The sequence below is a fragment of the Leucoraja erinacea genome, chromosome 4 (genome assembly GCF_028641065.1).
Source record: "Leucoraja erinacea ecotype New England chromosome 4, Leri_hhj_1, whole genome shotgun sequence".
NCBI lineage: Eukaryota > Metazoa > Chordata > Chondrichthyes > Rajiformes > Rajidae > Leucoraja > Leucoraja erinaceus.
In genome coordinates, this window is record NC_073380.1 from 53,240,878 (window position 1) to 53,268,875 (window position 27,998).

The 27,998-nt window shown below is 45.8% G+C and overlaps 1 protein-coding gene across 4 annotated transcripts in view; it reads right to left on the reverse strand.

Annotated features, from left to right (window-relative positions):
- LOC129696414 (zinc finger protein 521) overlaps positions 1-27,998 on the reverse strand; it is a 317,936-nt gene that overhangs the window by 97,944 nt on the left and 191,994 nt on the right. For 2 of the 4 annotated variants that reach the window (XM_055634285.1, XM_055634284.1), the window contains exon 5: positions 22,362-22,433. The exons of the other annotated variants lie outside the window; for them this stretch is intronic. In XM_055634285.1, the coding sequence (XP_055490260.1) occupies positions 22,362-22,433 (72 nt within the window). The remainder of the gene's footprint in view (positions 1-22,361; positions 22,434-27,998) is intronic. 4 annotated transcript variants of the gene reach the window in all.

The following is a 27,998-nucleotide window of genomic DNA, read 5'->3' on the forward strand; positions in this document are numbered from 1 at the left end:
GAACATGGATAGGTGACCTTTCAGGTTGTGGCCCTTCTTCAGACTGTCTCGACCCGAAACGTCACTCATCCATGTTCCCCCGACTTGCTGCCCGACCTGCTGAGTTACTCCAGCACTTTGTGTATTTTTGTGTGTTAGCCAGCATCTGCAGTTCTTTGATTCTGCTTAAAGGGTGTGATGAAAGATCTTGACCCGAAACGTCACCTATTCCTTCCAGCATTTTGTGTCTAACCAATTCATAAAACGTGCCTCCAATCTGTCCTGTTCTTCCACTGTAAGAATCTTGCATCTCGAAAAAGATTTGTAACTTTGCATGGAATCATTTCTCTTTTTTTAATGGTCAGGATTCTCCAAGCGATGGTACTGAAAGATTTAAATCTTGGTGTAAAGAGACTGGCAGTGCACCTAAACCCTTTTGCATTTTTCAATACTTTTGATTAATTTATGATTCGGGCAAGACCAGGGTTTCAAGACAATCACTAATTGCTTGTGAGAAGGAAAGTTGTTCTTGTCAACCGATGGTACAACTGAGTGGTTTAGCTGAGCCGGTGCAGATGGCACATAAGGAGGGATGGCCAACATAATCAAAGACTTGTCCCACCCCAGTCATTCCTCCTTCTCCCCGCTCCCGTCCTGCAGAAGGGGCAGAAGCTTGAAAGCGCGCACCACCACACTCAGGAACAGATTCTTCCCCTCTGTTATCAGGCTTCCGAACGGTCCTTCCATAAGCTAGGGTGCTGTCCGATTCACCCCTACCCCGTTGAAAACCTGGAGGTTGCAGGGAGATCTGATAGAAGTATTTAAAATTATGAGGCATAAATACAGTAGACAGTCAGAACCTTTTTCCCAGGATGGAATAATCAAAGACTAGAGGGCATACATTAGGTTTAAGGTTGGAGAGCAACTTTTAAAGGAGATATGTGGGGTGGTTTTTTTTATATAGAGGGTGTGGGGCCTGGAATGTGGTGGAGGCTGGAGAATGGGGTTGAGAAACAGATCAGGCATGATCGAATGGCAGAGCAGACTCGATGGGCCGAACGGCCTGATTCAGCTGTTTAAGAAAGAACTGCAGATGCTGGAAATTCGAAGGTAGACAAAAGTGCTGGAGAAACTCAGCGGGTGCAGCAGCATCTATGTAGCGAAGGAAATAGGCAACGTTTCGGCCGGATGCTGCACCCGCTGAGCTTCTACAGCGCTTTTGTCTAGCCTAATTCAGCTCCTGTCTTATGATCATGAAAATGCAGTCTCATTGTTGTGTTGTATAAATGTGACATGACATCCCTCTTATTCTCTTTCTCTATATTTCTCTCTTGTTCTCTCCCTCACACGCTCTCTCTCTCTCTCTCCCTTTCTTCCTTTCTCACTCTTTCACCTCTCTCTGTCTCTCTTTATCTCACTCTTACTCTTTCCACTCTCTCTTTCTCTCTCTCTCTCTCACTTTTTCTCACTTTCTCCGTCTCACTCTCTCTCTCTCTCTCTCTCTTTCTCTCTCTCTCTCTCATTCTCTCTCTCTCTTTCACTTTTTCTCACTCTCTCTCTCTCTCTCTCTCTCTCTCTCTCTCTCTCTCTCTCTCTCTCTCCCTTTCTCTCTCTCTCTCTCTCTCTCTCTCTCTCTCTCTCTCTCTCTCTCTCTCTCTCTCTCTCTCTCTCGCTCTCTCTCTCTCTCTCTCTCTCTCTCTCTCTCTCTCTCTCTCTCTCTCTCTCTCTCTCTCTCTCTCTCTCTCTCTCCTCTCTCTCTCTCTCTCTCTCTCTCTCTCTCTCTCTCTCTCTCACCCTTTCTCTCTCTCTCTCTCTCTCTCTCTCTCTCTCTCTCTCTCTCTCTCTCTCTCTCTCTCTCTCTCTCTCTCTCTCACCCTCTCTCTCTCTCTCTCTCTCGCTCTCTCTCTCTCTCTCTATCTCTCATTCTCTCCCTTTCTCTGTCTGATTTTACACCAGGCACAGGCTCTAATAGAGTGACAGGCATCCCCTTTGTTCACAGAGTAATGGCCAAAGTAATGGCAGCTCGAAAACCCAGCGCATCGTCAGCAGAATCTCGAGAGACCAGTAACAGGGGGAATATGTGTCAGGAATAAATAAATAATCTAATTATTGAGGCACTTCCTGTCAGGTTAACTCCAATTTGTTGAGCTTTGAAGGAACAAAATGAGGCAATCTTCCTCGTTATTGCTGCGATCCCACACCCCTGGTCATGGAGGGGAGATTAAAGGGAGGCTGATTGGGGCTTTTTATCATAGAACTGAGAGGCAGCGAGTGGGGAAAGAGAGGGGGAGAGAAAGGGCAGGGAGGGAGGGAGAGAAAGAGAGGGGGAGAGGAGGGAGAGAGAAAGAGGGAGTGAGGGAGAGAGGGAGCAGGAGAGGGTGGGAAGGAAAGAGAGAGAGGGGAAGGGGGAGAGGTGGGGAGAGGGAGAGAGAGAGTGAGGGACAGGAAGAGGGGAAATAGCAGAGGGAGAGAGAGAGGGGAGAGAGGGAGAGAGAGAGAGAGTGAGAGAGGGTGGGAAAGAGAGAGAGGGAAAGAGAGAGAGGGAGGGGGAGAGTGGTAGTGGTAGGGGGACTGGAAGGAAGAGGGGTAGGGAGAGGGAGGGCAGGAAGGGAGGGAGAGAGAGAGAGGGGCGAGGAGGAGAGGGGGAGGGAGAGAGGGACTGTGCCCCCACTCCCTCTCTCTCTATCTCAGCGCTCACACCATTTCCTCTTTTTCTCAATCTGTCTCATTTCATCTTTCTCCGTCCCTTTTACCATCATCCCTATCGGGAGTTTCACACTCCCTCTATCATCTTTCTCTTTGCTGATCCCCATTTGTTCTCTCTTTCTTTATTTCTCTCCCCTGTTCCCTCCCTTCCCTCCTCCCTCCCTCCCAGACTCATTTTCTTTCTTTTGATCTCTCTCTCGTGCCCTCTCTATCTCCCCCTTTCCTTATCATCTCTCTCACTCTTCTTCCTACCCTCTATGTACCTCTCTCTCCTCTCGTCCCTCTCTCTTTATCATTTCTCTCACTCCCTCCACTCCCCTCCCCTCTCTCTCCTGCCTCTCCTTCCCTCTCTCTCCCTCCCTTCCTCTCTCCGTCTCTTCTCTCTCTCGTTATCTCCCTCACCTCTCCTCCGCTCTATCTCTTTTACTCTCTCCTCTTCTCTCCTTCCCTCTACCTTTATCTCCCTCTCATCTCCTCCCTCTCTCTCACCACTCCTCCATTCCTGCTTTATCTCTCTCTCTCACTCCCGTGCTCTCTCTCTCCTCCCTTCCCTCTTTATTCTCTTTCCTCTTCCCTCTCTCTCTCTCATCTCTTTCCTCTTGCTTTATCACCTCTCTTGCTCTCCTCTACCTCCCTCTCTATCTCCCTCAGTCTCGCTCTCCCCTCTATCTTTCTCCCTCCCTCCCTCCCTCCCTCCCTCCCTCTCTCTCTCTCTCTCTCACACACACACAACCATGGCAGCCTAGACAGACAGAGGGAGAACGAAAGTACTGCCTGGAGACTAGTTGGGCTGAAGCTGTGCAAGGCCCTGCCCCATATCGCGATGCCAGCTGTCCAGCAATGTGTGTCGCTGCGACCGGCTGTTGGCCTGAGCTAACGGCCCCTCTCACAGAGCAAGGACTGACGGATCTGGAATTGAGGCGGTGCCAGTCTCACATACAGGCACAGATCCCTGTTCACCGGGGGAACTGTTCCGGGAAGCCGGGAGGGGGAGGAGAGGATAACCAGCCATCTCCCTATCGCTAGCGCCCCCAAAAAAAACAGATCACGCTGAAAGTAGTAAGAAGGAACTGCAGATGCCGCCGATAAGACCCAAAGTGCTGGAGTAACTCAGTGGGTCACGCAGCATCTCTGGCGGAACAGGTCAGATGGGACATGTTGGTCGGTGTGGGCGTTGGGCCGAAGGGCTTGTTTCCAGTCTGTAAGACTGTCGACTTTAAAAAAACCTGTACAGGTGATAATAATAAATGGAACTAAACCGTGACAGGCGCTATGCCAATGGTACATTGGCACCGGCTCTCAAACCAGCGTCTCGTCGATTCACTGCCTGGATTTTTGAGACCTGAATATTTTGTTTTAGTTTTAAAGATACAGTGCAGAAAGAGGCCCTTCCGCCCACGGAGTACACAACGACCCGTGATCCCCGCACACTAACGCTATCCTACACACGCTGGGGTCAATTTACAATTGTTACCAAAGCCAACTAACCTGCAAATCTGTACGTCATTGGAGTGAGTGGGAACCAGAGCATCTGGAGAAAACCAACGCATGTAAAAGGGAGACGTAGAAACTGTGTACAGACAGCACCCATAGCCAGGATCGAACTCGGGTCCGTGGCGCTGTGAGGCAGCAACTCTGCCGCTGCACCACCGTGCCCCCCCCCATGGTATGAGCTTTTTTCATCTTTTAACTTTCAAGCGAGGTCAGAAGAAGGATTTCCAGGCATCTGGCTTCCTGGCCAGAGCTGGGGCATTAATGGACGGACATCTCAAGGTGAATCCAGAGGGTTTCTTGGCAGAGAGAATTAAAAATGCACTGGGAGAGAGGGAGATGACATGTGCATCTCAATAACCGGTACAACAATCAGACCAGCAGCCAGCTCACACCAGGAGCTCCCCTCCCCATCTGGAAGCATCATTCCCACTTCTTATAGAGCACGGAAACAGGCCCTTCGGCCCACCTTGTCCATGCTGACCAGGATGACAATCTTGGCTAGTCCTACCTGCCTGTATTTGGCCCGTATCCCTCTAGTTTAATTTAGTTTAGTTTATTGTCACGTGTACTGACATACAGTGAAAAGCTGTTTTGTTGCGTGCTAACCAGTCAGCAGAAAGACTACACATGATTACAATCGAGCCGTCCACAGTGTACAGATACAGGATAAAGGGGATAACGTTTAGTGCAAGATAAAGTCTACTAAAGTTTGATTAAAGATAGTCCGTGGGTCTCCAATGAGGTAGATGGTGGATCAGGACCACTCTCTAGTTGTTGATAGGATGGTTCAGTTTTCTGATAACAGCTGGGAAGAAACTGTCCCTGAATCTGGAGGTGTGCGGTTTCACACTTTTGAACCCCTTGCCTGATGGGCGTGGGGAGAAGAGGGAGTGGCCGGGGATGAGACTGATCCTTAATTATGCTCTGAAGCCTTCTTATCTGCATAGCACAACGAACAGTACACCTTTCGGCCCAAAATGCCCATGCCGATGCTATGCTTTAAATGAGAGGGGCAAAGTTTAGAGATGTGCGGGGCATGATTTTTACAGAGGGTGGTGGGAGCCTGGAATGTGCTGCCAGGGGTGGGGGTGGAGGCAGATATGATAGTGGTGTTTAAGAGGCTTTCAGATAGGCACATGGATATGCAGGGAATGGGGGGATATGGATCACATGCAGGCGCAGGGAATTAGCTTAACTTGGCATCATAGAAACATAGAAACATAGAAATTAGGTGCAGGAGTAGGCCATTCGGCCCTTCGAGCCTGCACCGCCATTCAATATGATCGTGGCTGATCATCCAACTCAGTATCCCGTACCTGCCTTCTCTCCATACCCCCTGATCCCCTTAGCCACAAGGGCCACATCTAACTCCCTCTTAAATATAGCCAATGAACTGGCCTCAACCACCCTCTGTGGCAGAGAGTTCCAGAGATTCACCACTCTCTGTGTGAAAAAAGTTCTTCTCATCTCGGTTTTAAAGGATTTCCCCCTTATCCTTAAGCTGTGACCCCTTGTCCTGGACTTCCCTAACATCGGGAACAATCTTCCTGCATCTAGCCTGTCCAACCCCTTAAGAATTTTGTAAGTTTCTATAAGATCCCCTCTCAATCTCTAAACCTATCATGTTTGTCACGGACATTGTGGGCTGAAGGGCCTGTTCTTATAGAAACAAGGAACTGCAGATGCTGGTTTATACCAAAGATAGACGCAAAGTGCTGGAGTAACTTGGCAGGTCAGGCAGCATCTCTGGAGAAAAGGGATGGGTGATGTTTCGGGTCGGGATGCTTCTTCAGGCATGTTCTTGTGCTCATAAGGTCACAAGTGATTGGAGCAGAATTAAGCCATTCGGCCCATCAGGTTTTACTTTACTGTTCTATGTCCTAATGAAAACATCCAAACACCTATCTTGTCAAAGCATAAGTGGTAGAGGAAATCTGTGGAGGGAATGGACAGACGATGATTTTGGCCGGGACCTTTCTTCAGACTGTCACGCACATAAACACACACAGTCTGGCACATATGCACGACAGGAGTCTGAAGAAGGGTCCCAACCCGAATTATCATCTGTGCATTCCCTCCACAGATGCTGCCTGACCCGCTGAGTTCATCCAGTATTTCGTGTTTTGCTCAAAATTCCAGCATCTGCAGTGCTCTGTGTCTAACCTTTGACATTTCACTAATCTTCCCTCCAGATCTGACGCCCTTTGTCTATTTCCATGTCTTGCCATTGTCCAGCCATCTGCCTATCAAACTTCCCTCCCCTGTATCCACCTATCACTCGCCAGACTTTGTCCTGTCCCCACTTCTCTCTTTCAGCTTTCTCCCCCACTACAATCAGTCTGAACAAGGGACACGACCCAAAATGTCACCTATCCATTCTTCTCTGGAGATGCTTCCTGATTACTCCAGCACTTTGTGTCTTTTCCCATTCACAATACTGGAGATGTGGCCTCACCAATGTGGCCTGCAATGCCTACACTGTCTGAAGAATGGACCCAACACAAATCTCTATCTGACTACTCCCTCCAGAGATGCTGCCTGACCTGTTGAGTTGCTCCAGCACTTTGTGTCTTCTCTCCATCTATAACTCTCCACGCTTTATCCTGCCTTCTCCACTCTACACCACTCAGTCTGAAGAAGGGTCCTGACCAGAAACGTCAGGACCTGAATCTCTGGAGTTCTCCCCACAGAGGGTAGTTGAGGCCACATTGGCATGCATGCAAGCATAGACTAAGGGGATCAGGGGGTATGGAGAAAGGCAGGTACGGGATACTGACGCGCCATGATCATATTGAATGGCGGTGCCAGGGCAATGGCCTACTCCCACACTCTATGTTTCTATGCATCACAGTTCCCCCACACACAGCATGCATACAAGCATACACACACCAATAAACACACACGCACACACTCATGCAAGCACACCCACACACTCACACACGCATGCACACACAAGCACACACGTGCACACAGCCACACACACACTCATGCACACACACAAACACACACATCCACACACTCATAGACATACATGCGCACACTCGCATACACACTTACACACACATCCACAGACACACACCCACTCACACACACATACTGTACTGTACACTGTACAATGACAATAAATTTTGAATCTGAATCTGAATACTTACACACCTACACACTCACAGACACACCGACACGCACTCACAGACATACATACACACTCGCACACACGCAAATGCGCATGCACACAATCACACGGACACTTACACACACACACACACACACACACACAATCATACACACAAACACACAGACATACAACAGGGGAACACTCACAAACATGCACACGCACAGTAATAGACGCAGATACACACAATCACACAGATATACAACAAACCAGCATGCACAATCTCACACACAATCGCACACATGATGAATTATTTCACACAGACACACACTCAAACACGCACATATTTACAAGAAAAACACACAAAGCCACACACACGGTGTCTCTCTCTCTTTCTCTCACATGCGCACACAACACACACAGACAGCAGCTAAGATCTATTGTAAACAAATTAAAGTAAACATTGTTAATCACGGAGGAAACCTCCCTGTTGCAAGCGGCAATGTACTGCAATTGTACCACTACAAAGCCCTAAACACAAAGGAAGATCGATGATAGACTACAGCACACAGTACAGCACAGGAACAGGCCCTTCGGCCCACAACGCCCATGCTGAACATGATACCAAGATAAACTAATCACCTCTACCTGCACCTGATCCATATCCCTCCATTCCCTGCATAACCATGTGCCCATCTAAAAACCTCTTAAATGTCACTGTTGTATCTGCCTCCACCATCATCTCTGGCAGGGATTTCCAGGTACCCTCCACCAAAAGCCTCTAAAACACCACAATCTTTTTGGGTTAGAGTCATAGAGTGATACAGTGTGGAAACAGGCCCTTCGGCCCAACTGGCCAACAATGTCCCAGCTACACTAGTCCACTTGCCTGCGCTTGGTCCATATCCTCAGTGGAAGTCAGGGTCCCGATGCAACATGTCATCTGTCTATTCCCTCCACCGATGCTGCCTGACCCGCTGAGTTCCTCCAGCACTTTGTGTTCTGCGCAAGATTCCAGCACCTGCAGTTCCTTGTGTCCAAACCGATCTCTGAACTGATGCCTCTAGTATTGACTATTTCTGCCTGGAATTCCAGGACTCCAGTAATGTCCAAATCAGGAAATCCCTCTCAGCAGCAGGATGTTCAACAGTTCAAAGATCATCGGAGCAGAAACAGGCCATTCGGCCCATCGAGTCTACTCTGCCATTCAATCATGGCTGATCTATCTTTCCCTCTCAACCCCATTCTCCTGCCTTCTCCCCTTGACCCCTGACACCCGTACTGATCAAGAATCTGTCAATACCCATTGGTGGAATCCACAGCCATCCTAATCACACTTTACTGGACTTTATCTTGCACTAAACGTTATTCCCTTTATTCTGTATCTGTACCCTGTGGACGGCTCGATTGTGCAAGATAATGTCCAGTAAAGTCCGATTGAAGATAGTCTGAGGGTCTCCAATGAGGTAGACTGAGCGCAGGACTACTCTCCACTTGTTGATGGGATGGTTCAGTTGCCCGATAACAGCTGGGAAGAAACTGTTTCGGAATCTGGAGGTGAGCGTTTTCACACTTCTGTACCTCTTACCTGATGGGAGAGGGGAGAAGAGGGAGTGACTGGGGTGAGACTGGTCCTCGATTATGCTGGTGGCCTTGCTGAGGCAGCGTGAAGTGTAGATGGAGTCAGTGGAAGGGAGGCTGGTTTGTGTGATGGTCTGGGCTGCTGGAAATAAATTGTCCCTGAAGTGTTAGAAGGAACTGCAGATGCCAGCTTACACCGAAGATAGACACAAAATGCTGGAGTAACTCAGCGTGACAGGCAGCATCTTTGGAGAAAAATGATGGGTGACATTTGGGGTCTAGATTCCTTCATCAGACTGAGAGTAAGGTGGGGGAGGTGTGCATTTTCACACATCTGCACCTCTTGCCTGATGGGAATGGGCTTGTGAACAGCTCTAATTTTACAAAGAATTCACAAGGAATTTTACAAAGAAAAAAACATCGTTCGAGATGTCCAAAATCAACCGAAGCATAAAATAAATGCGATTTGCTAGAGTCTGCCGCGGTGCTTTTGCGAAGCAGGCAATTTTACTGCCAGCAAGCAGGATTTTCTGACGCCAACACTCTCTTTAGAAGCCTCAATCGATATCCATTTTAATTACTCATTGATTGCATTCTTCATCACACTGACGATGCATCTGCCCAGCGAGAGAACGATGTTGGACAGGCATCTTGTGGAGCGCTTGGTCTCACTCAGATAGCACAATCACTGCAGCATCAAACCCAGGCACTGACGTTATTTGTAGAAAGGAACTGCAGATGTTGGCTTACACTGAAGGTAGACACAAAGTGTTGGAGTAACTCAGCGGGTCAGGCAGCAACTCTGGAGAATATGGATACTTGACGTTTCGGGTCGGGACCTTCTTCCCAAAATGTCACCCATCCATAACTCAGTGGGTCAGGCAGTATTGATGTTCTCCAGAGATGTTGCCTGACCCGCTGAGTTACTGCAGCACTTTGTGTCTATATTTGGTATAAACCAGCTATGTCATTGTCATAGGTCATAGGAGCAGAATTAGGCCACTCGGCCCATCAATTCTACTCCACCATTCAATCATGGCTGATCTATCTCTCCCTCTCAACCCCATTCTTCTGCCCTAACTAATCAAGAATCTGTCAATCCCCACTTTCAAAATACCCAATGACTTGGCCTCCACGTCCATCTGTGGCATGAATTCTACAGCTGGGAAGAGCGCAGAGAAGATATACATGGATGTTGCCAGGACTCAAGAGCCTGAGTTATACGGAGAGGTTGGGCAGGTTAGGACTTTATTCCTTGGGAAATAGATAGGGTGAAAGCACAGTCTTTACCCAGCGTAGGGGAGTCAAGAACCTGAGGACATTTGTTTAAGGTGAGAGAGGAAAGATTTAAAGACAGGATCTAAAGAGGAACTTTTTTAACTCATGGCTCTATGTATGGCTCTATGACTCTATAATTGTTCAATTTCTCCCCCAACCCCCCTCCCCTCCCCCCCGCCAAACGAGTGATACAGTGAAAAACTGACTGCAAGGAAATATTAATCTATGTAATTAAACTGGAAAAAGAGCAAAGATTTATGTTGTCAGGAATTGAGGGCCTGGGCTACAGGGAAGAGGTTGGGAAGGCTAGGACTTCATTCTTTGGAGTGCAGGAGGCTGAAGGATAATCTTATAAAAGTGTACAAAATTAGGGAATAGGAGGCATTTCAGATAGGGACCTTTCTTCAGTATCTGAAGAGTCTGAAGATGGGTCCCGACCTGAAACGTCACCTATCCGTGTTCTCCACAGATGCTGCTGACCCACAGTGTTGCCCCAGCACTCTGTGAAACGTCACCTATCCGTGTTCTCCACAGATGCTGCCTGACCCACAGTGTTGCCCCAGCACTCTGCGAGAAGTCACATCCATATTCTCCACAGACCAACTGCGTTACTCCTGCACTCTTGTGCCCTTACATTAAGAATTTTATTGTTCCGTTACCGGTACATATGACAATTAATCATTCTTGATACTTTTGACTCTTGAGTAGTTTAGTTTAGAGATACAGCGTGGAAACAGGCCCTTCGGCCCACGCCGACCAGCTATCATCCCGTACACTAACGCTATCCTACCCACAAGGGACAATTTACAATTTTGTATCACCCCAGTACTGGGCTAGACAAATCAGGATTCACTTGGACATTAAAAACGTTTATGGTTTAATGATACAAATACCTGCTCAGTAAAGTTAGTGTCAACATCGGACGGTTGGGCATTTCAGTTCACTACCAGCCAGTTACTTTCCCTCAGTGGAAATGAAGAAGTGATTCAGCGAGGGAGGATCTAAGATCCTGAGGGGGTCAAGACTTTGCTTGATTGCATCATTAAGATACATCGTGAGGGTCCTTAGAGATTCATTGCACATGACAAGCCAAGCTGGCAAGACAAGTGTGAATCTGTGGAATTAACACAGCAATTTACCCCTTGCCTAGACTGCGTTTCACTCCAGGAACACTGGAGCTTCCAGTTAAACATTAGTGGACTGGAGGCAGTCCAGAACACACTTTAGTTTAGTATTGGTTTAGTTGCGTTTATTGTCACGTGTGCTGAGGTGCAGTGAAAAGCTTTTGTTGCGTGCTATCCAGTCAGCGGAAACGTGATTACAATCTAGCCGTCCACAGTGTACAGATACAGGGTAGAGGGAATAATGTAGTGCAAGATAAAGTCCAGTGAAGACTGATCAAAGATAGTCAGTGGGTCTCCAATGACCTATATGGTAACTCAGGACTGCTCTCTAGTTGGTGATAGATGGTTCAGTTGCCTGATAACAGCTGGGAAGAAACTGTCCCTGAATCTGGAGGTGTGAGTTTTCACACTACTGTACCTCTTGCCGGATGAGGGGAAAAAGGTGATGACCAGGGTGAGAGTGGCCCTTGATTATGCTGGTGGCCTTGCCGATGCAGTGTGAGTTGTAGATGGAGTCGTGGTAGGGAGGTTGGTTGGTGTGATGGTCTGGGCTGCGTCCACAATTCGCTGTAATTTCTTGTGGCCGTGGATGGGGCTGTTCCCAAATCATGCTGTGATGCATCCCCAATAAAGTGCTTTCAACAGCACAACTGTAGAAGTTGGTGGGAGTTGTTGGAGACTTGTTGAACTTCCTAAGCTTTCTAAGGAAGTGGAGTACTTTCCTGGCCATTGCATCAATATGGGTGGTCCAGGATAAGGCACAAAGTCCAGGTCCACACAGGCTTCAGGTGAACAATCGCTGCCTGGCTAATATCAGGCTGAGGTTTAGGTTTAGCATTGTCACGTGTACCGAGGTATAGTGGAAAGGTTTATTTTGCATGCTATCCAAACAGATCAGATAATAATACACATAAACAAAATGAAGCCACACTCAAGTACAATAGATAGAGCCATCAGGGAGAAGGTACAGGGGCCTGAGAACCGTGACCTGCAGGTTGAAGACTGCACAACACACACCTCAGCAACTGTGATTTTCAATGGTACTAACTTCCATGATCTTTAGCTTGTAGAGATACAGCATGGAAACAGGCCGCTCGGCCCACCGAGTCCCTGCCGACCAGCGATCTACCCGTACACTAACACTATTCTACACACTAGGGGCAATTTACAATTTTACCGAAGCCAATTAACCTACAAACCTGCACGTCTTTGTAATGTGGGAGGAAACTGGTGCACCTGGAGAAAACCACGTGGTTACAGGGAGAACGTGCAAACTCCATGCAGACAGCACCTGTAGTCAGAATCTAACCCAGGTCCCTGGTGCTGTGAGGCAACAACTCTACTGCCCATGCCACCCCATCTTCTACAGTCTTTGCCTTTGCATGAATGTTACCGTTATTAATTGATTACATTTTAAAAGGTTATTATATATTTTTTCATGTACTGTTTTTATGGAGCTGTTAAGCTGCTGCAAGTGAGAATTGAGTAGTACCATAGTTGGTATACTTGACAATTAAATGCTGACTCAGCGACAGTGGTTGGATGCTGACCCTGAGCTATCGATTGAGCAAATACTGCCGCAATTTTAAAGCCGCTCTTGGATCTTGTCTTGATGTGGAGGAGAGGTGCGCCAATTTTCAGCGAATTTGGTGCGGCAAAGGTAGAGTTGCAGGTTCAATTCTGACTACGGGTGCTGTCTGTACAGTTTGCATGTTCGCCCTGTGACCACGTGGGTTTTCTCCGGGAGCTCCGGTTTTCTCCCACACACCAAAAATGTACAGGTTTGTAGGTTAGCTGGCTTTGGTAAAATTGTAAATTGTCCCTAGTATGCAGGATATTGCTAGTTTACGGGGATCGCTGGTTGGCATGGACCCAGTGGGCTGAAGGGCCTGACTGTGCTATATCCCAAAGCTAAACTAAATTAAACAAAAGGAAACTGTAATATTTTAAGATCTGATCCCAACTTGTAAATCTCTTTTTTTAGTTTATAGTTTAGTGCACGAGATAAGCGTGGAAACAGGCCCTTCGGCTCACGAGTCCACGCCAACCAGCAATCCCTACACACTAACACTAATCTACACACACTCAGGACAATTTACAGAAGCCAATTAACCTAGAAACCTGTACGTTTTTGGAGTGTGGGGGGAAATTAGTGTTCTTGGAGAAAACCTACGCAGGTCACGGGGAGAATGTACAAAAACTCTGTTAGGACAGCACCCGTAGTCAGGATGGAACCCGGGTCCCTGGTGCTGTGAGGCAGCAACTCTACCACTGCGCCACCGTGCCGCTCATTTTCTCTTCTCCTGGGACTTTGCTGTTTCTAGTGTGGAGACCAGAAATGTGCAGAGTGCTTCAATCAATCGCGTCTAAAATTAACTCCAAAATGATTCACATCAGATCTGGGCTGAAAAGGGAGGAAATTGCTTAATTTTGGGGACTTATCTGCGCATTTAAGAAATGCTGACCAGCCACCACTCCATCATTGCAAATCCTTGCAGGTTTTTCTATAAGTCTCAGAGCCCGAGACTTTACATTCTATCCATGAAAATATGTCGCACCCAATTGCAGAATGTACAAAGTGCAAAGACAACATTGGTTAAAGCAAAATCAATATCGCTGCAGTTAGAGCTGTACAGATATATTATGCAATCAATAACAGGATGAGAAGAGACGGATTTGATTTACAAATGGACGCCTCTGAAAAATCCAAGGGGTCTCAAACAAAAAATATACTACATTTGAAAATGAAAGCACTCGGTCCACCGAGTCCGTGCCGACCAGCAAACACCCCATACACTAGCTCAATCCAACACACAAGGGACAATTTACACTATAAACCCGCACGTCTTTGGAGTGTGGGAGGAAACCGGAGCACTGCGGGAAAACCTACGCGGTCGCAGGGAGAACGTACAAACTCCGTACAGACAGCACCCGAGGTCAGGGTGAAACCCAGGTCTCTGGACCTGTGAGGCAGCAACACTGCTGCCACTCATATAAGAGGCATAGATAGGGTAGACAATCAGAACCTTTTTCCCCAGGACGGAAAAATCAAATACTAGAGAGCATAACTTTAACGTGAGAGAGGCAATATTTAAAGGAGATGTGCAGGGCAACTTTAGCATAGTGAGCATAGTGGGTGCCTGGAACATGCTACCAGGGGTAATGGTGGAGGCAGACACGATAGTGGCATTTAAGGGGTTTTGGATAGGCATGGATATGCAGGGAATGGAGGGATATGGATTATGTGCAGGTAGATAAGAGTTGGTCTTAGCATCATGTTCAGCACAGATATTGTGGGCCGAAGGGCTGTTCTTGTGCTGTGTTGTTCTATATTCTATCTCATTGATGCATTGACATGGTCAGGATATGAGGGCCTGAACTATATGGAGAGGTTGGGTTGATTAGGGTTTATTCCTTGGAGCACTGGAGAATGGTGGCCAGCATAGACACTGATTAGGAACAGTCAACATGGATTTGTGCCTGGAAGGTCATGTTTGACTAATCTTCTTGAATTTTTTGAAGAGGTTACTAGGGAAATTGATGGGGTAAAGCAGTGGATGATGTCTATATGGACTTTAGTAAGGCCCTTGACAAGGTTCCTCATGGAAGGTTGGTTAAGAAGGTTCAACTGTTGGGTATAAATGCAGGAGTAGCAAGATGAATTCAACAGTGGCTGAATGGGAGACGCCAGAGGGTAATGGTGGATGGCTGTTTGTCGGGTTGGAGGCAGGTGACTAGTGAGGTGCCTCAGGGATCTGTGTTGGGTCCTTTGTTGTTTGTCATGTACATCAATGATCTGGATGAAGGTGTGGTAAATTGGATTAGTATATATGCAGATGATACCAAGATAGGGGGTCTTGTGGATTTCCAAAGTCTACAGAGTTGATTTAGGCCATTTGGAAGAATGGGCTGAAAGATGGCAGATGGAGTTTAATGCTGATAAATGTGAGGTGCTACACCTTGGCAGGACAAATCAAAATAGGACGTACATGGTAAATGGAAGGGAATTGAAGAATGCAGTTGAACAGAGGGATCTGGGAATAACCGTGCATAGTTTCTTGAAGGTGGAATCTCATATATATAGGGTGGTAAAGAAAGCTTTTGGTATGCTAGCCTTTATAAATCAGAGCATTGAGTACAGAAGCTGGGATGTAAAGTTAAAATTGTACAAGGCATTGGTGAGACCAAATCTGGAGTATGGTGTACAATTTTGGTCGCCCAATTATAGGAAGGATGTCAACAAAATAGAGAGAGTACAGAGGAGATTTACTAGAATGTTGCCTGGGTTTCAACAATTAAGTTACAGAGAAAGGTTGAATAAGTTAGGTCTTTACTCTCTGGAGCGCAGAAGGTTAAGGGGGGAGTTGATAGAGGTCTTTAAAATGATGAGAGGGATAGACAGAGTTGATGTGGATCAGCTTTTCCCTTTGAGAATAGGGAAGATTCAAACAAGAGGACATGACTTCAGAATTAAAGGACAGAAGTTTAGGGGTAACATGAGGGGGAACTTCTTTACTCAGAGAGTGGTAGCGGTGTGGAATGTGCTTCCAGTGGAAGTGGTGGAGGCAGGTTCGTTGGTATCATTTAAAAATTAATTGGATAGGCATATGGATGAGAAGGGAATGGAGGGTTATGGTATGAGTGCAGGCAGGTGGGACTAAGGGAAAATAATTGTTCGGCACGGACTTGTAGGGCCGAGATGGCCTGTTTCCGTGCTGTAATTGTTATATGGTTATATGAAGGGCTGAAGGGCCTGTGTCAGTGCTGGAAAAACTTTGCGACAAGGTGATGTTAATAGAGATTAACCACAGTGGTGCAGCTGGTAGACAACGCCAGAGACTCAGTTCAATCCTGAACTCGGGCGCTGTCTGTGTGGAGTTTGCACGTTCTCCCTGTGACCACGTGGGGTTCCTCCGGGTGCTCAGGTTTGTGAGCTAATTGGCCCGCTGTAAATTGCCCCTAGTGTGCAGGGAGTGGATGAGAAAGTGGGATAACATAGAACTGGAGTGAACGGGTGATCAATGGTCGATGTTGGCTCAGTGGGCTGAAGGGCCTGTTTCCAGGCTGTATCTCTGAACAACACAGGGGTAGGTTTTAGAGGAAGGTACAATGCAGAAAAGCTGAAGTACAACTCCCGTACAGCAAGGAAAAAAGCATCAATATATACACAGCAGATATACGGTAACCTTGAGCAGTGTTTATTTCCCTCTGTACAGCTTTCAAAGTAAGGTAGATTAATTGATGGCACAAATAGAAATAAGTAGGTATGAACTCGTAGCAATTACAGAGTCATGACTGCAAGTTGATGAATCTTAGACGCTGAACGTTTAAAGATATTTCGACGCCGCTGCCTTACAGTGCCAGAGACGCTGGTTCGATCCTGACTACCTGTGCTGTCTGTGTGGAGTTTGCATGTTCTATCTGTGACCGTGTGGGTTTTCTCCGGGTGCTCCGGTTTCCTTCCACATCCCAAAGACATGCGGGTTTGTAGGTTAATTGGCACTCTGTGTGCAGGGTGTGGGTGAGAGGGGGATAACATAGAACTTGTGTGAACGGGTGATTGATGGTCAGAGTGAGCTCAGTGGGCTGAGAGGCGTGTTTTCATGTTGTATGCTTCAATTGTACAATCAACAAATTAATTTTCTATTTTGAAAGGATGGATAGAATGGATTACGTCAGTTTAGTTTAGTTTAGATTAGAGACACAGCATGAAAACAGGCCCTTTGGCCCACCGTGTCCACAATGTCTAATGCCCCTGTCCCACTTGGGAAACCTGAATGGAAACCTCTGGAGACTTTGCGCCCCACCCAAGGGTTCCATGCAGTTCCCGGAGGTTTTTGTCCGTCTCCCTACCTGCTTCCTCTACCTGCAACCTCCGGCAACCACCTGCAACCTCCGGGAACCGCACAGAAACCTTGGGTGGGGCGCAAAGTCTCCAGAGGTTTCCGTTCAGGTTTCCTAAGTGGGACAGGGGCACAACAATCACCTGGGCACTAGTTCTATCCCACACACTCAGGGCAAGTTATAGACGCCAATTAACCCGCACATCTTTAGAGTATGGGAGGAAACCGGAGCACTCGGGGAAAACCCACGTGGTCACAGGAAGAACAGTCAGGATCGAACCTGGGTCTCTGGCGCCGTGAGGCAGCAACTCTATTGCTGCACCACTGTGCCGCACGCTCATTTGAGAGGCATAGAGAAGGTAGACAGTCAGAACCTTTTCCCTAGGATGGAAAAATCAAATACAGCACCTGTAGTCAGGATCGAACACGGGTCTCTGGCGTTGTGAGGCAGCGACTCTACCGCTGTGCCACCGTGCTGCCCATTTCGGTCAGGGCGATTTCAGCTTCACAGTAACTCCGCGGAACATGGATGCCGGAGGGAGGGAATGACACTGGAATATAGGCGGGTAACTTTTGACCTTCTTCCAAGTTCTAAAGGTCGCCTCAGGGACGATGTACAAAGGAAATGCGGGAAGTTTCATGCAACAACTTACTGCGGGAACTGGTTATCCGTGTGACAATGTCCAATAAATCCGACTTTTACTGAACTAACTTGAGAGCGGTCCTGACCTACCTCACTGGAGGCCCTCGGACTATCTTTAATCGGATCTTATCATGTACTGCATGTCATTCCTTTTATCCTGCAACTGTACACTGTGGCAAGCTCGATTGTAATCATGTACTGTATAATCTTTCCGCTGACTGGTTAGCACGCAACAAAGATCTTTGCACAGTACCTCGATGTACATGCCGATGATACACTAAACTATACGTCGCCTATTCCCTCTCTCCACAGATGCTGCCTCACCCACTGAATTTCGTCAGCATTTTGTGTCTACCTTCGATTTTTCCAGCATTTGCAGTTCTTTCTGAAACTACACATCTCAGTCGGACCAAAGGGCCTATTTCCGTGCTGGATGACTTCATGACTCTACGAAACTAAGTATATGGAGAGGTAAGTTTAGAAGGAAATAGGTCAAAAGTGGGCTAATGGCAATAGCATAAAGAGAGCATCTTGGTGGGAATGCACAATTTGGGCTGAAAGACCCAAATGTAATCATATGTAATCATAATCATAAGTAATCTTTCCGCTGACTGGATAGCACGCAACAAAAAAGCTTTTCACTGTGCCTCAGTACACATGACAATAGTAAACGAACTAAACTAAATTAAACTAATCTAATAAGAGAGGCAAATTGACCACAGACTTTATCCCAGGGTGGTGGGTGTATGTAACGAGCTGCCAGAGGAGGTAGTTGAGGCAGATATTATAACATTTAGAGTCATACTTCTCTGGAACGTTAGAGGTTGAAAGGTAACTTGATAGACCTATACAAAATTATGAGAGGAATAGTTAGGGTGGACAGTTTTGTTTATAGTTCCGTTTCGGGATACGGTGCGGAAGCAGGCCCTTCGGCCCACCGAGTCTGTGCTGACCAGCGATCACCCCATACACTAACACTATCCTACTATTAGCAGAAGACAATTATCTTACAAACCTGCACGTCTTTGAAGTGTGGGAGGAACCCGGAGCACCCGGGGAAATCCCACGCGGTCACGAAGAGAACGTACAAACACCGCGGTGACATCACCCGTAGTCAGGATCGAACCAGGGTATCTGGTGCTGTCAGGCAGCAACTCTACCGCTGCGCCACTGTGCCACCCCTTTCCCCAGGGTGGATATGTCCAACCCTAGAGGGCATAGATATAAAGTGAGAGGGGGAAAGTGTACAGGAACCAACTGTGTCGGTATGGATAAGGTGGGCCGAATGGCCTGATTCCATGCCATACACCTCTACCACTTCAACCGTCGATAGTGTTTGGGTGTTAAAAGATGGAGGGATCTCCTTTATCCTTCTTCTGTACATGCTTCGTGACTGCACAAGTCATTAAAAAAAACCCTTTCAAACATCAGAGACATCTTTTTTTCATATCAAGCACTGGGACATAAAGCTAATTTTCCACAGTTTTTTTTTTAAAGAACTCCTCCCTGTAGACGCTCAGCAAATTTCACTATTTTCCTTTTTACACCAGCTGTCAAACATTATGTTCTTTGTGCCAGTAGCTGCATTTCATAAATCTACAAATTTCTTTTGGTAAACTCCCTAAAGGTACCAACAGAGCAAACATCAATATTGTGAAATTATAATCCCTTGGGCCACCCTTTAATTAAGATTCCTAATAGCAACATGCTGACTATGATTAAAGCATTGCTGAAATTCGAGAATACTTTAGGGCTTTTTTTCTCCCCATGTTTGTCTCACTTGGCATTGCAACTAGACTCAGAGTTAATGTCGCTACATCAGACCACACCTCCGGAATGTACATGCAGCTCAGCACCAAATGGAAAACGCAAGAAACTGCAGATGCTGCAATCCCGAGCCAAACACAAAGTGCTGAAGGGACTCAGCGGGTCAGACAGCAGCGGCTGTGGCGGCAAAATGGACAGACGATGTTCCTGATCAGGCTTAGACACAACGTGCTGCAGGAACTCAACAGGGCAGGGAGCATCTCTGCAGACCATCTTCAGAGTCCAACTCGCCCAACACCAACCAACATGCCCCATCTACACTAGTCCCATCTGCCTGAGTTTGCCCAATATCCCTCAAAACCTACCCTATCCATGTGCCTGTCTAAATGTTTCTTAAACGTTACGATAGCACCTGCCTCAACTAACTCCTCCGACAGCTTGTTCAAAACCCAATGTACAATTTTCCTAAAAATGTTACCCCTCAGGTTCCCATTAAATCCCTCGCCCCCCACCCACCTTAAATACATGTCCCCCGGTTGTCGAATCCCCCACGCTGGGCAAGAGACTCTGTTTGTTTACACAATCTATTCCTCCCATGATTTTGTACACCTCTATAAGATCACCCCTCAGCCTCCCGCATTCCAAAGCATAAAGTCCTAGCCTGCCGAACCTCTCCCTATAGTGAGTCCTGGCAACATCCACGCAAATCTTCTCTACACTCTTTCCAGCTTAATCATATCCTCCCTATAGAAGGGGATCAAAACTGAGCATAATACTCCGAATGCAGTCTCACCAACCTCTTGTACAAGTGTAACATAACATCCCAACGTCTGTACTCAAAATAGACACGAGGAACTGCAGATGCAGGTTTACGCAAATAGTCAGAAAGTGCTGGAGTAACGCAATGGATCAGGTAGAATCTCTGGAGAACGTAGGTAGGTGATGTTTAGCTTTTATAGATACAGCGTGGAAACATGCTCTCCAGCCCACCGAGTCGGCATCGGCCAGCGATCACTCCGTGCACTAACACTATCCTACACACTAGGGACAATTTACAATTTACAGAAGACAATGAAGCTACAAACTTGTAAGTCTTTGGAATGTGGAAGGAAATCAGAGCACCCGGAGAAAACCCACGCGTTCACAGGGAGAAAGTGCAAACTCCGTACAGACAGCACCTGTAGTGAGGATCGATCCCGGATCTCGGTCACTGTAAAGCAGCAACTCGACTGCTGTGTCATTGTGCCGCCCTAAGGACCCGAAACATCGCCCCTCCATGTTCTCCTGTAATGTTGCCTGTTCCGTTGAGTTAGTTCCTTTTAGTTAATTGTCATGTGTACCGAGGTACAGTGAAAAGCTTTTGTTGCGTGCTTACCAGTCAGTGGAAAGACAATACATGATTACAATCGAGCCATTCGCAGTGTACAGATACTGGATAAGGGAATAACATTTAGTGCAAAATTAAGCCAGTAAAGACCGATCAAAGGTGGTCCAATGAGGTAGATGGCAGCTCAGGACCGCTCTCTGGATGTGGATAGAATGGTTCAGTTGCCTGATAACACCTGGGAAGAAACTGTCCTTGAATCTGCTGGTGTGTTTTCACACTTCTCTGCCTTTTGCCCGAAGGGAGAGGGGAGAAGAGTTACTCCAGCACTTTGAGAATTTTTTCCTATACTCAATATCGTGAGCGATGAAGGTCAATGTACCAAAAGCCTTCTTGACCACCCTTTCTACCTGTGACACCCCACATCATTTTATTCACTTCTTTCCGGGCTCACCTTAAACCAATGCCCTCTTAGAGAAAAAAATACTATTATCCTCGCTCTGCCACTCGAAATCTTCATAAATTCATACGTTCTAGGAGCAGAATTAGGCCATTCGGCCCATCGTTTACTCATGGCAGATCTACCTTTCCCTCTCAACCCCATTCTCCTGCCTTCTCCCCATAACCCCTGGCACCGGTAATTTTATGACTCTTTCTTCGAAAAACCCCACAATGTACTTGCTAATCCTGACATGTGTGGGCAAAATTTGGGGGGAGGTGATGGGACTGAGGGGAGAGAATGAAATGGGATGTGTAAACGGGTGATTGATGTCCGGCATGGACTGAGTGGGCCAAAGGGCCTGTTTCCGTGCTGAATGGCTCTGCATGCTGGTCCCAGAAGTGGATCTGCAATCATTCATTGCAATTGCTCCACTCTTTAAAACCTCTACTGCAACAACACCGCTTATAACTATAACTTCTTATTCCCTTCGTCCAGTATCTGTACACTGCGGACGACTTCATTGTAATCATGCATATAGTCTTTCTGCTGACTGAGTGGCGCAATTGCGCAGCGGTACAGTTGCTACCTCATAGCGCCAGAGACCCGGGTTCGAACCTGACTACTGCCGCTGGTCTGTACAGAGTTTGTACATTCTCCCCGTGACCTGCGTGGGTTTTCTCCAAGATCTTCGGTTTCCGCCCCCATTCCAAAGACATACAGGTTTGTGGGTTAATTGGCTTGGTACAACTGTAAATTGTCCCTGGTGTGTGTAGGATAGTGTTAGTGTGCGGGTAATCGCAGGTCGGTGTGGACTTGGTGGGCCGAAGGGCCTGTTTCCATGCGGTACCTCTAAACGAAACTAAACTAAACTATTTTGAGGGTTTACTCCACCTTTGCTAAGCTTGTCCTTTGGTTTGTGGCGTTTGTGTTTGTGAGTGCAACAATGTATAACTCCTACATCCGTTAAACAAAGTTATAAGAGCAAAGACAGGTAGATGCATGGAAAGAGGAGACAGACAGCCCAATAGATAGACAGATAACTAGAGAGATAGATGGAGAGAAATCTACCTGTGTATGGTCTCGGACTGCGTGTTTCCCCTTCCATCCCACGCTGTAGAACCAATCTTGGCCTTTCCCCTCCTAAAGTTAGCACAGACAGAATTAGAGTCATAGAGTCATACAGCATGGAAACAGGCCCTTTGGCCCAACACATCCACACTGACCCGTGGGCACCCATCTGTGTTTAGTTTTAGTTTATTTTAGAGATACAGCGCGGAAACAGGCCCTTTGGCCCACTGAGTCCGCGCCGACCAGCGATCACCCCGTACACTAGCACTATCCTACACACCAGGGACAATTTACAGCTCCTACCTCATCCAATTAACCTACAAACCTGCACGTCTTTGGAGTGTGGGAGGAAACTGGAGCACCCGGAGAAAACCCACGCGGGCCACGGGGAGAACGTACAAACTCCGTATTGACAGCACCCGTACGCGGGATCAAACCTGGGACTCTGGAGCTGTGAGGGAGCAACTCTACCGTGTCAGAAAAGGTAGCAAACAGCCCATTGTGTAAGTTTCATTTTCTGGCACGTTTGGCCTGTAGCCCTCAATGCTTGAACCACTTGTCCACACACATCTCTGCTTCCTAGTGTAGGGTAGAAGGTACAAGAGCCTGAGAACCGTGACTGCCGGATTCAGCAACAGTTTCCTCTCAGCAACCATCATGCTCTTGAACACAGCACAACACTAGTAGAGTGTTAAATTTGTTCATGATATATGTATTTTTTATTTCTATTTATTTTTAATGCACACTGAATGGACACTGGTTGAGCAACGTTTTTTTGTTTCCTCTGGGTATGTGAATACTCAGGAAATGACAATAAAGATATACAATACAATACAATACAATACAATACACTAACCTCAGTAACTGTGATCTTCTATGGACTGTGTGTTTGGTTGCACTACACACTATATTTTTGTACTAAAATGGTTACCTAGAATTTCAAATTATCAATTTATCATATCATTGATTATTGATAAGAACAGCTTCTTCTCAACAACCATCGGGCTCTTGAACACTACACGTGTGTTTGTAGGTGAGTTTAGACGAGTTTACCCTCGACTCTACTCGCATCATGGTCGACACAAAGTTCTAGGAGGTCTTTATAACTCTCCTTCATGCTCGAGAGTAGTCCCCGCATACTCGATGCCTCAGCGGCGTTTTTTTCAACAAGCCGAAAAATGCTGCGAGTTAAAAAAGGTTGCCATGGAAAAAAAATGTTTTACTCGTAGGTTTAGTCAAGGTAGGTTGTAGTAGGTCTTAATGCTATCGTAGGTAATCGAAGGCAATCGAAGGTAGTCGAAGTTAAAGCTCGTTGAGAAAAAAAAGGCAAGTAAACCGACTGGTAATGTTAAATGCCCGCTAAGGTTTATTAAAATTTGTCTGGCTTCTTAAAAGTGTCTCCACTCCTACTTCCCCCCTTCTCTCCCTTCTCTCCCCCTCTCCCTCCCCCCCCCCCCCTCCCCCCCAACGCGCTCTCTAAAGGACTTATCGAACTGTTCCAGCCGTCTTTTACCTTCCTGTTCAACGCAGGTGTGAATTTCAGACTGCGCTCCCCCGCTTTCCCAGGTTCCCGCCTTTGCGATGTATTTGTGTGTGTGTGTGTGCAGACGGTCGATCCAACTCGCGGTTTCATCGCTGGCGGTCGATCCAGCTCGAGGTTTTTCAGGCGAGTGCCCTCGAACTTGAAGGTCGAAGACAGTCGCTGAAAAGTCGCGTTAGTGGGACAGGCCCTTTAGTGTGCAGGGTCGTTGGTCGGCACGAACACAGTGGGCCGAATGGCCTGTTTCTGCTCTGTATCTCTAAACTAAAACTAAAACACTGACCTCAACTATGAACTAAAGACTGTCTTTGGTTCTTTTACACTAGTGCTGTCGTTATTAAAAATGGCATTTAAAAATAAATTATCCGTGTTATTGTGTTTACAGGCCTGTTAAACTGCCGCAAGTAATGATTTTTTATCTTCGTTTTAGTTTAGAGATACAGCGCAGAAACAAGTCCTTTCGGCCCACCGTGTCCGCGCCGACCAGTCATCCTGGCTCATTAACACAATCCTATACCCACCAGGGACAATTTTTACATTTACCAAGCCAATTAACCTACATACCTGTACGTCTTTGGAGTGCGGGAGGAAACCGAAGATCTCGGAGAAAACCCACGTGGTCACGGGGAGAAAGTACAAACTTCGTGCAGACAGCACCCGTAGTCGGGATGGAACCCGGGTCTCCGGTGCTGCATTCGCTGTAAGGCAGTAACTCTACCGCTGCGCCACCGTGCCACACCATCTCTAGCCTTTGACCAACCATCTGTCTATCAAAACCCCCCTCTGCCTAAGTTTATCTATTATCTGATCTGTTCTGTAGACATGCCTACTATGTTCTGTTGTGCTGATGCAAAGCAAGAATTTCATTGTCCTATCTTGAATCTTGAATCTGCCACACATTGGCCTGCCCCTCCTCTCTTCCAACTTAAGTTATTTATTGAGTTTTTTGGAAGGAGTCATAGTCATAGTCATACATCGTAGAAACCGGCCCTTCAGCCCAACTTGCCCACACCGACCAACATGTCCCATCTACACTAGTCCCACCTGCCTGCATTTGGCCCATATCTCTCTAATCCTGTCCTGTCCATGTACCTGTCTAATTGTTTCTTAAATATTGTAATAGACAATAGACAATAGGTGCAGGAGTAGGCCATTCGGCCCTTCGAGCCAGCACCGTAAATAGTCCCTGCCTCAACTACATCCTCTGGCAGCTCGTTCCATGCACCCACACACTTTGTGTTAAATAATTACTCCTCAGACTCCGATTAAATCAAGTACTTTTTGTTAAAATATGGGCTCCATTCATTAATTATCTGAAGGGATAGACTGGCCTAGCACGAAAACCCAACTGAAACTTGAACTCAGGAGTAGATGAAGAGTTATACTTTATAATCAACAAACCTATCTCCAATGACGTATTATAAGTAATCCATTCCACCTTTTTTGTTTTTTTGATATTTGGAATTATTTTTTCTTTCTTTCTCTCTTTTTCTATCTATATAAAAACCCCCACTAGAAGCAGAAGTAATCGACAATTGAAAATGTTAATAATGTATGACTGATGTATATGAAAAGTTTTTTTACTATAATATGTAACTATACTTTATAATATGTCTACTTCTAATAAAAACATATTTAAAAAAAAAAAAATTAAAAATAAAAAATCTTTCACCCTTCACCTTACACCTATGTCCTTTGGCTCTTGATTCCCCTACTCTGGGCAAAAGACTCAGTGGTATACCCGATCTATTGCGATCTAGGAATAGTGTCCCAGCCTTCTGAACCTCTCCCTCTAGCTCAGGCCCTCGAGTCCTGGCAACATCCTCATAAATCTTCTCTGCACCCTTTCCAATTTGACAATATCTTCCCTATAAAGTGGTGCCCTGAACTGAACACAATACTCTAAATGCGGCCTTGTCTTATATAACTGCAACATGACCTCCTAACTTCTATGCACTAGATACTATTCTGTATATTATTGATTATGAATGTTTTGATTATTTTGTGTATATCCATGTGTTATTGCATTAATGGGCCTGTAATGCTGCTGCAAGTAAGAATTGTTCTGTTGTCGGTACAAAGGCAATTAAATGCTCTTGACATGATAGCCTGTTCCAGGCACCCACCATTCTCTGGGGGAGAAAAGACCATTTAAAATCTCTTACCCCTTACCCCAAGTGTAGTTTTAGGTTGAGTTTAGGTTTATTATTGTCACATGTATCAAGTTACACCTAAAAGTTTTGTTTTGCATGCTATCTAACCAGAGCAAATATACCATAATACAATCAAGTCAAACTCAAGAAAAATTTGTAGAGCAAAGGGGAAGATACAGAGTGTAGAATATGCAGTGCCCTCCAAAATGTTTGGGACAAAGACCCATCATTTATTTTGTTTAAGAAGGAACTGCAAATGCTGGAAAATCGAAGGTAGACACAAATGCTGGAGAAACTCAGCGGGTGAGGCAGCATCTATGGAGCGAAGGAAATAGGCAACGTTTCAGGTCGAAACCCTTCTTCAGACATCATTTATTTATTTGCCTCTGTACTCCACAAGTTGAGTTTTGTAATAGAACAAAAATCACCTGATTAAAGTGCACATTGTCAGATTTTATTAAAGGGTATTTTTATACATAGAAACATGGAAAATAGGCGCAGGAGTAGGCCATTCGGCCATTCGAGCCTGCACTGCCATTCATTATGATCATGGCTGATCATCTAACTCAGTATCCTGTACCTGCCTTCTCTCCATATCCCCTGATCCCTTTAGCCACAAGGGCCACATCTAACTCCCTCTTAAATATAGCCAATGAACTGGCCTCAATTGCTTTCTGTGGCAGAGAATTCCACATAATTTTGGATTCACCATGTAGAAATTACAGCTGTGTTTATACATACTCTCCCCATTTCAGGGCACCATATGTTTGGGACACATGGCTTCACAGGTGTTTATAATTGCTCAGGTGTGTTTAATTGCCTCCTTCATGCAGGTATGAGAGAGCTCTCAGCACCTAGTCTTTCCTCCAGTCTTTACATCACCTTTGGAAACTTTTATTGCTGTTTATCAACATGAGGATCAAAGTTGTGCCAATGCAAGTCAAATAAGTAGCAATGTTACAAAATTTTGAGATTTAAAAAATCAAGTCTGCAATTTATCCCATCAGATAGAGCATAACAATAAGTTTAATTTGACACCTAATTCACTTTCATATCTCAAGTAATAAAAAAGTTATGGCCATTTTCATACTCGGAAATTAGCATCTTGTTCCCTATTGATTTTCTATGGACATAACAAAAAAGATGTGATCATGGACAGTCAAAAGCCCATAACCTTCTTAAAAATTAAGAGAACTGAATGAAATTTTCAGTTATCATAGATTGAACCATTCTGAAACAAATATAAAATAATCTTACTTGGATGACCTGAAATTAAAGCATATAATTAGTTAGTTACCCAATTGTAGCTAATTTCAAACTTCAATTACTAGATCTAAACTTCTATCCATTTCTTAATAAATTATTAACATTTTTAAATAGCCTAAGTGTCCAAATAATATTCACAAATAATTCACAATAAAACATGATTTTTAAATCTCATTTACATCAATTTATAGGCGAAATGGAAGGAATTTAGTGTCCAATTGCTGTAAATTAAAGTCCATTTAAATCAGCTTTCTAGTGGGATCCTGTGCACGCGCTGGTTTAGAACGTTCACATTGCAGTGGATTTGTGCCCTCAAACGCCCAGAAAAACACTGCGGGATATAAAAAGCCCAAAATGAGCTACTCGCTATAGTAAACTTTATATACAGGGTTCTTAAGAAGCCCCTTTTAATGTAAAAATAAGGTACATACCTTTAATTGTTTGCTTTATAAAACCCTGGGGCTGCGAGAGGTCGCGGGTTTAGAGAGTGATTTTTAAACTACTATAACTATTATACAAGGCCATAAAAACTAATAATACCTTTTGCGACGGGGTCTTTCAGCGATTTTCCGTTAATGATTTACTAGGCTGAACATTTTCAATTGCAACAGCCTAGTAAAAATCGCGTTTTAAACCCGCACCCTCTAAACAGCGCCAAAATCGCGCACACGGGGTGGG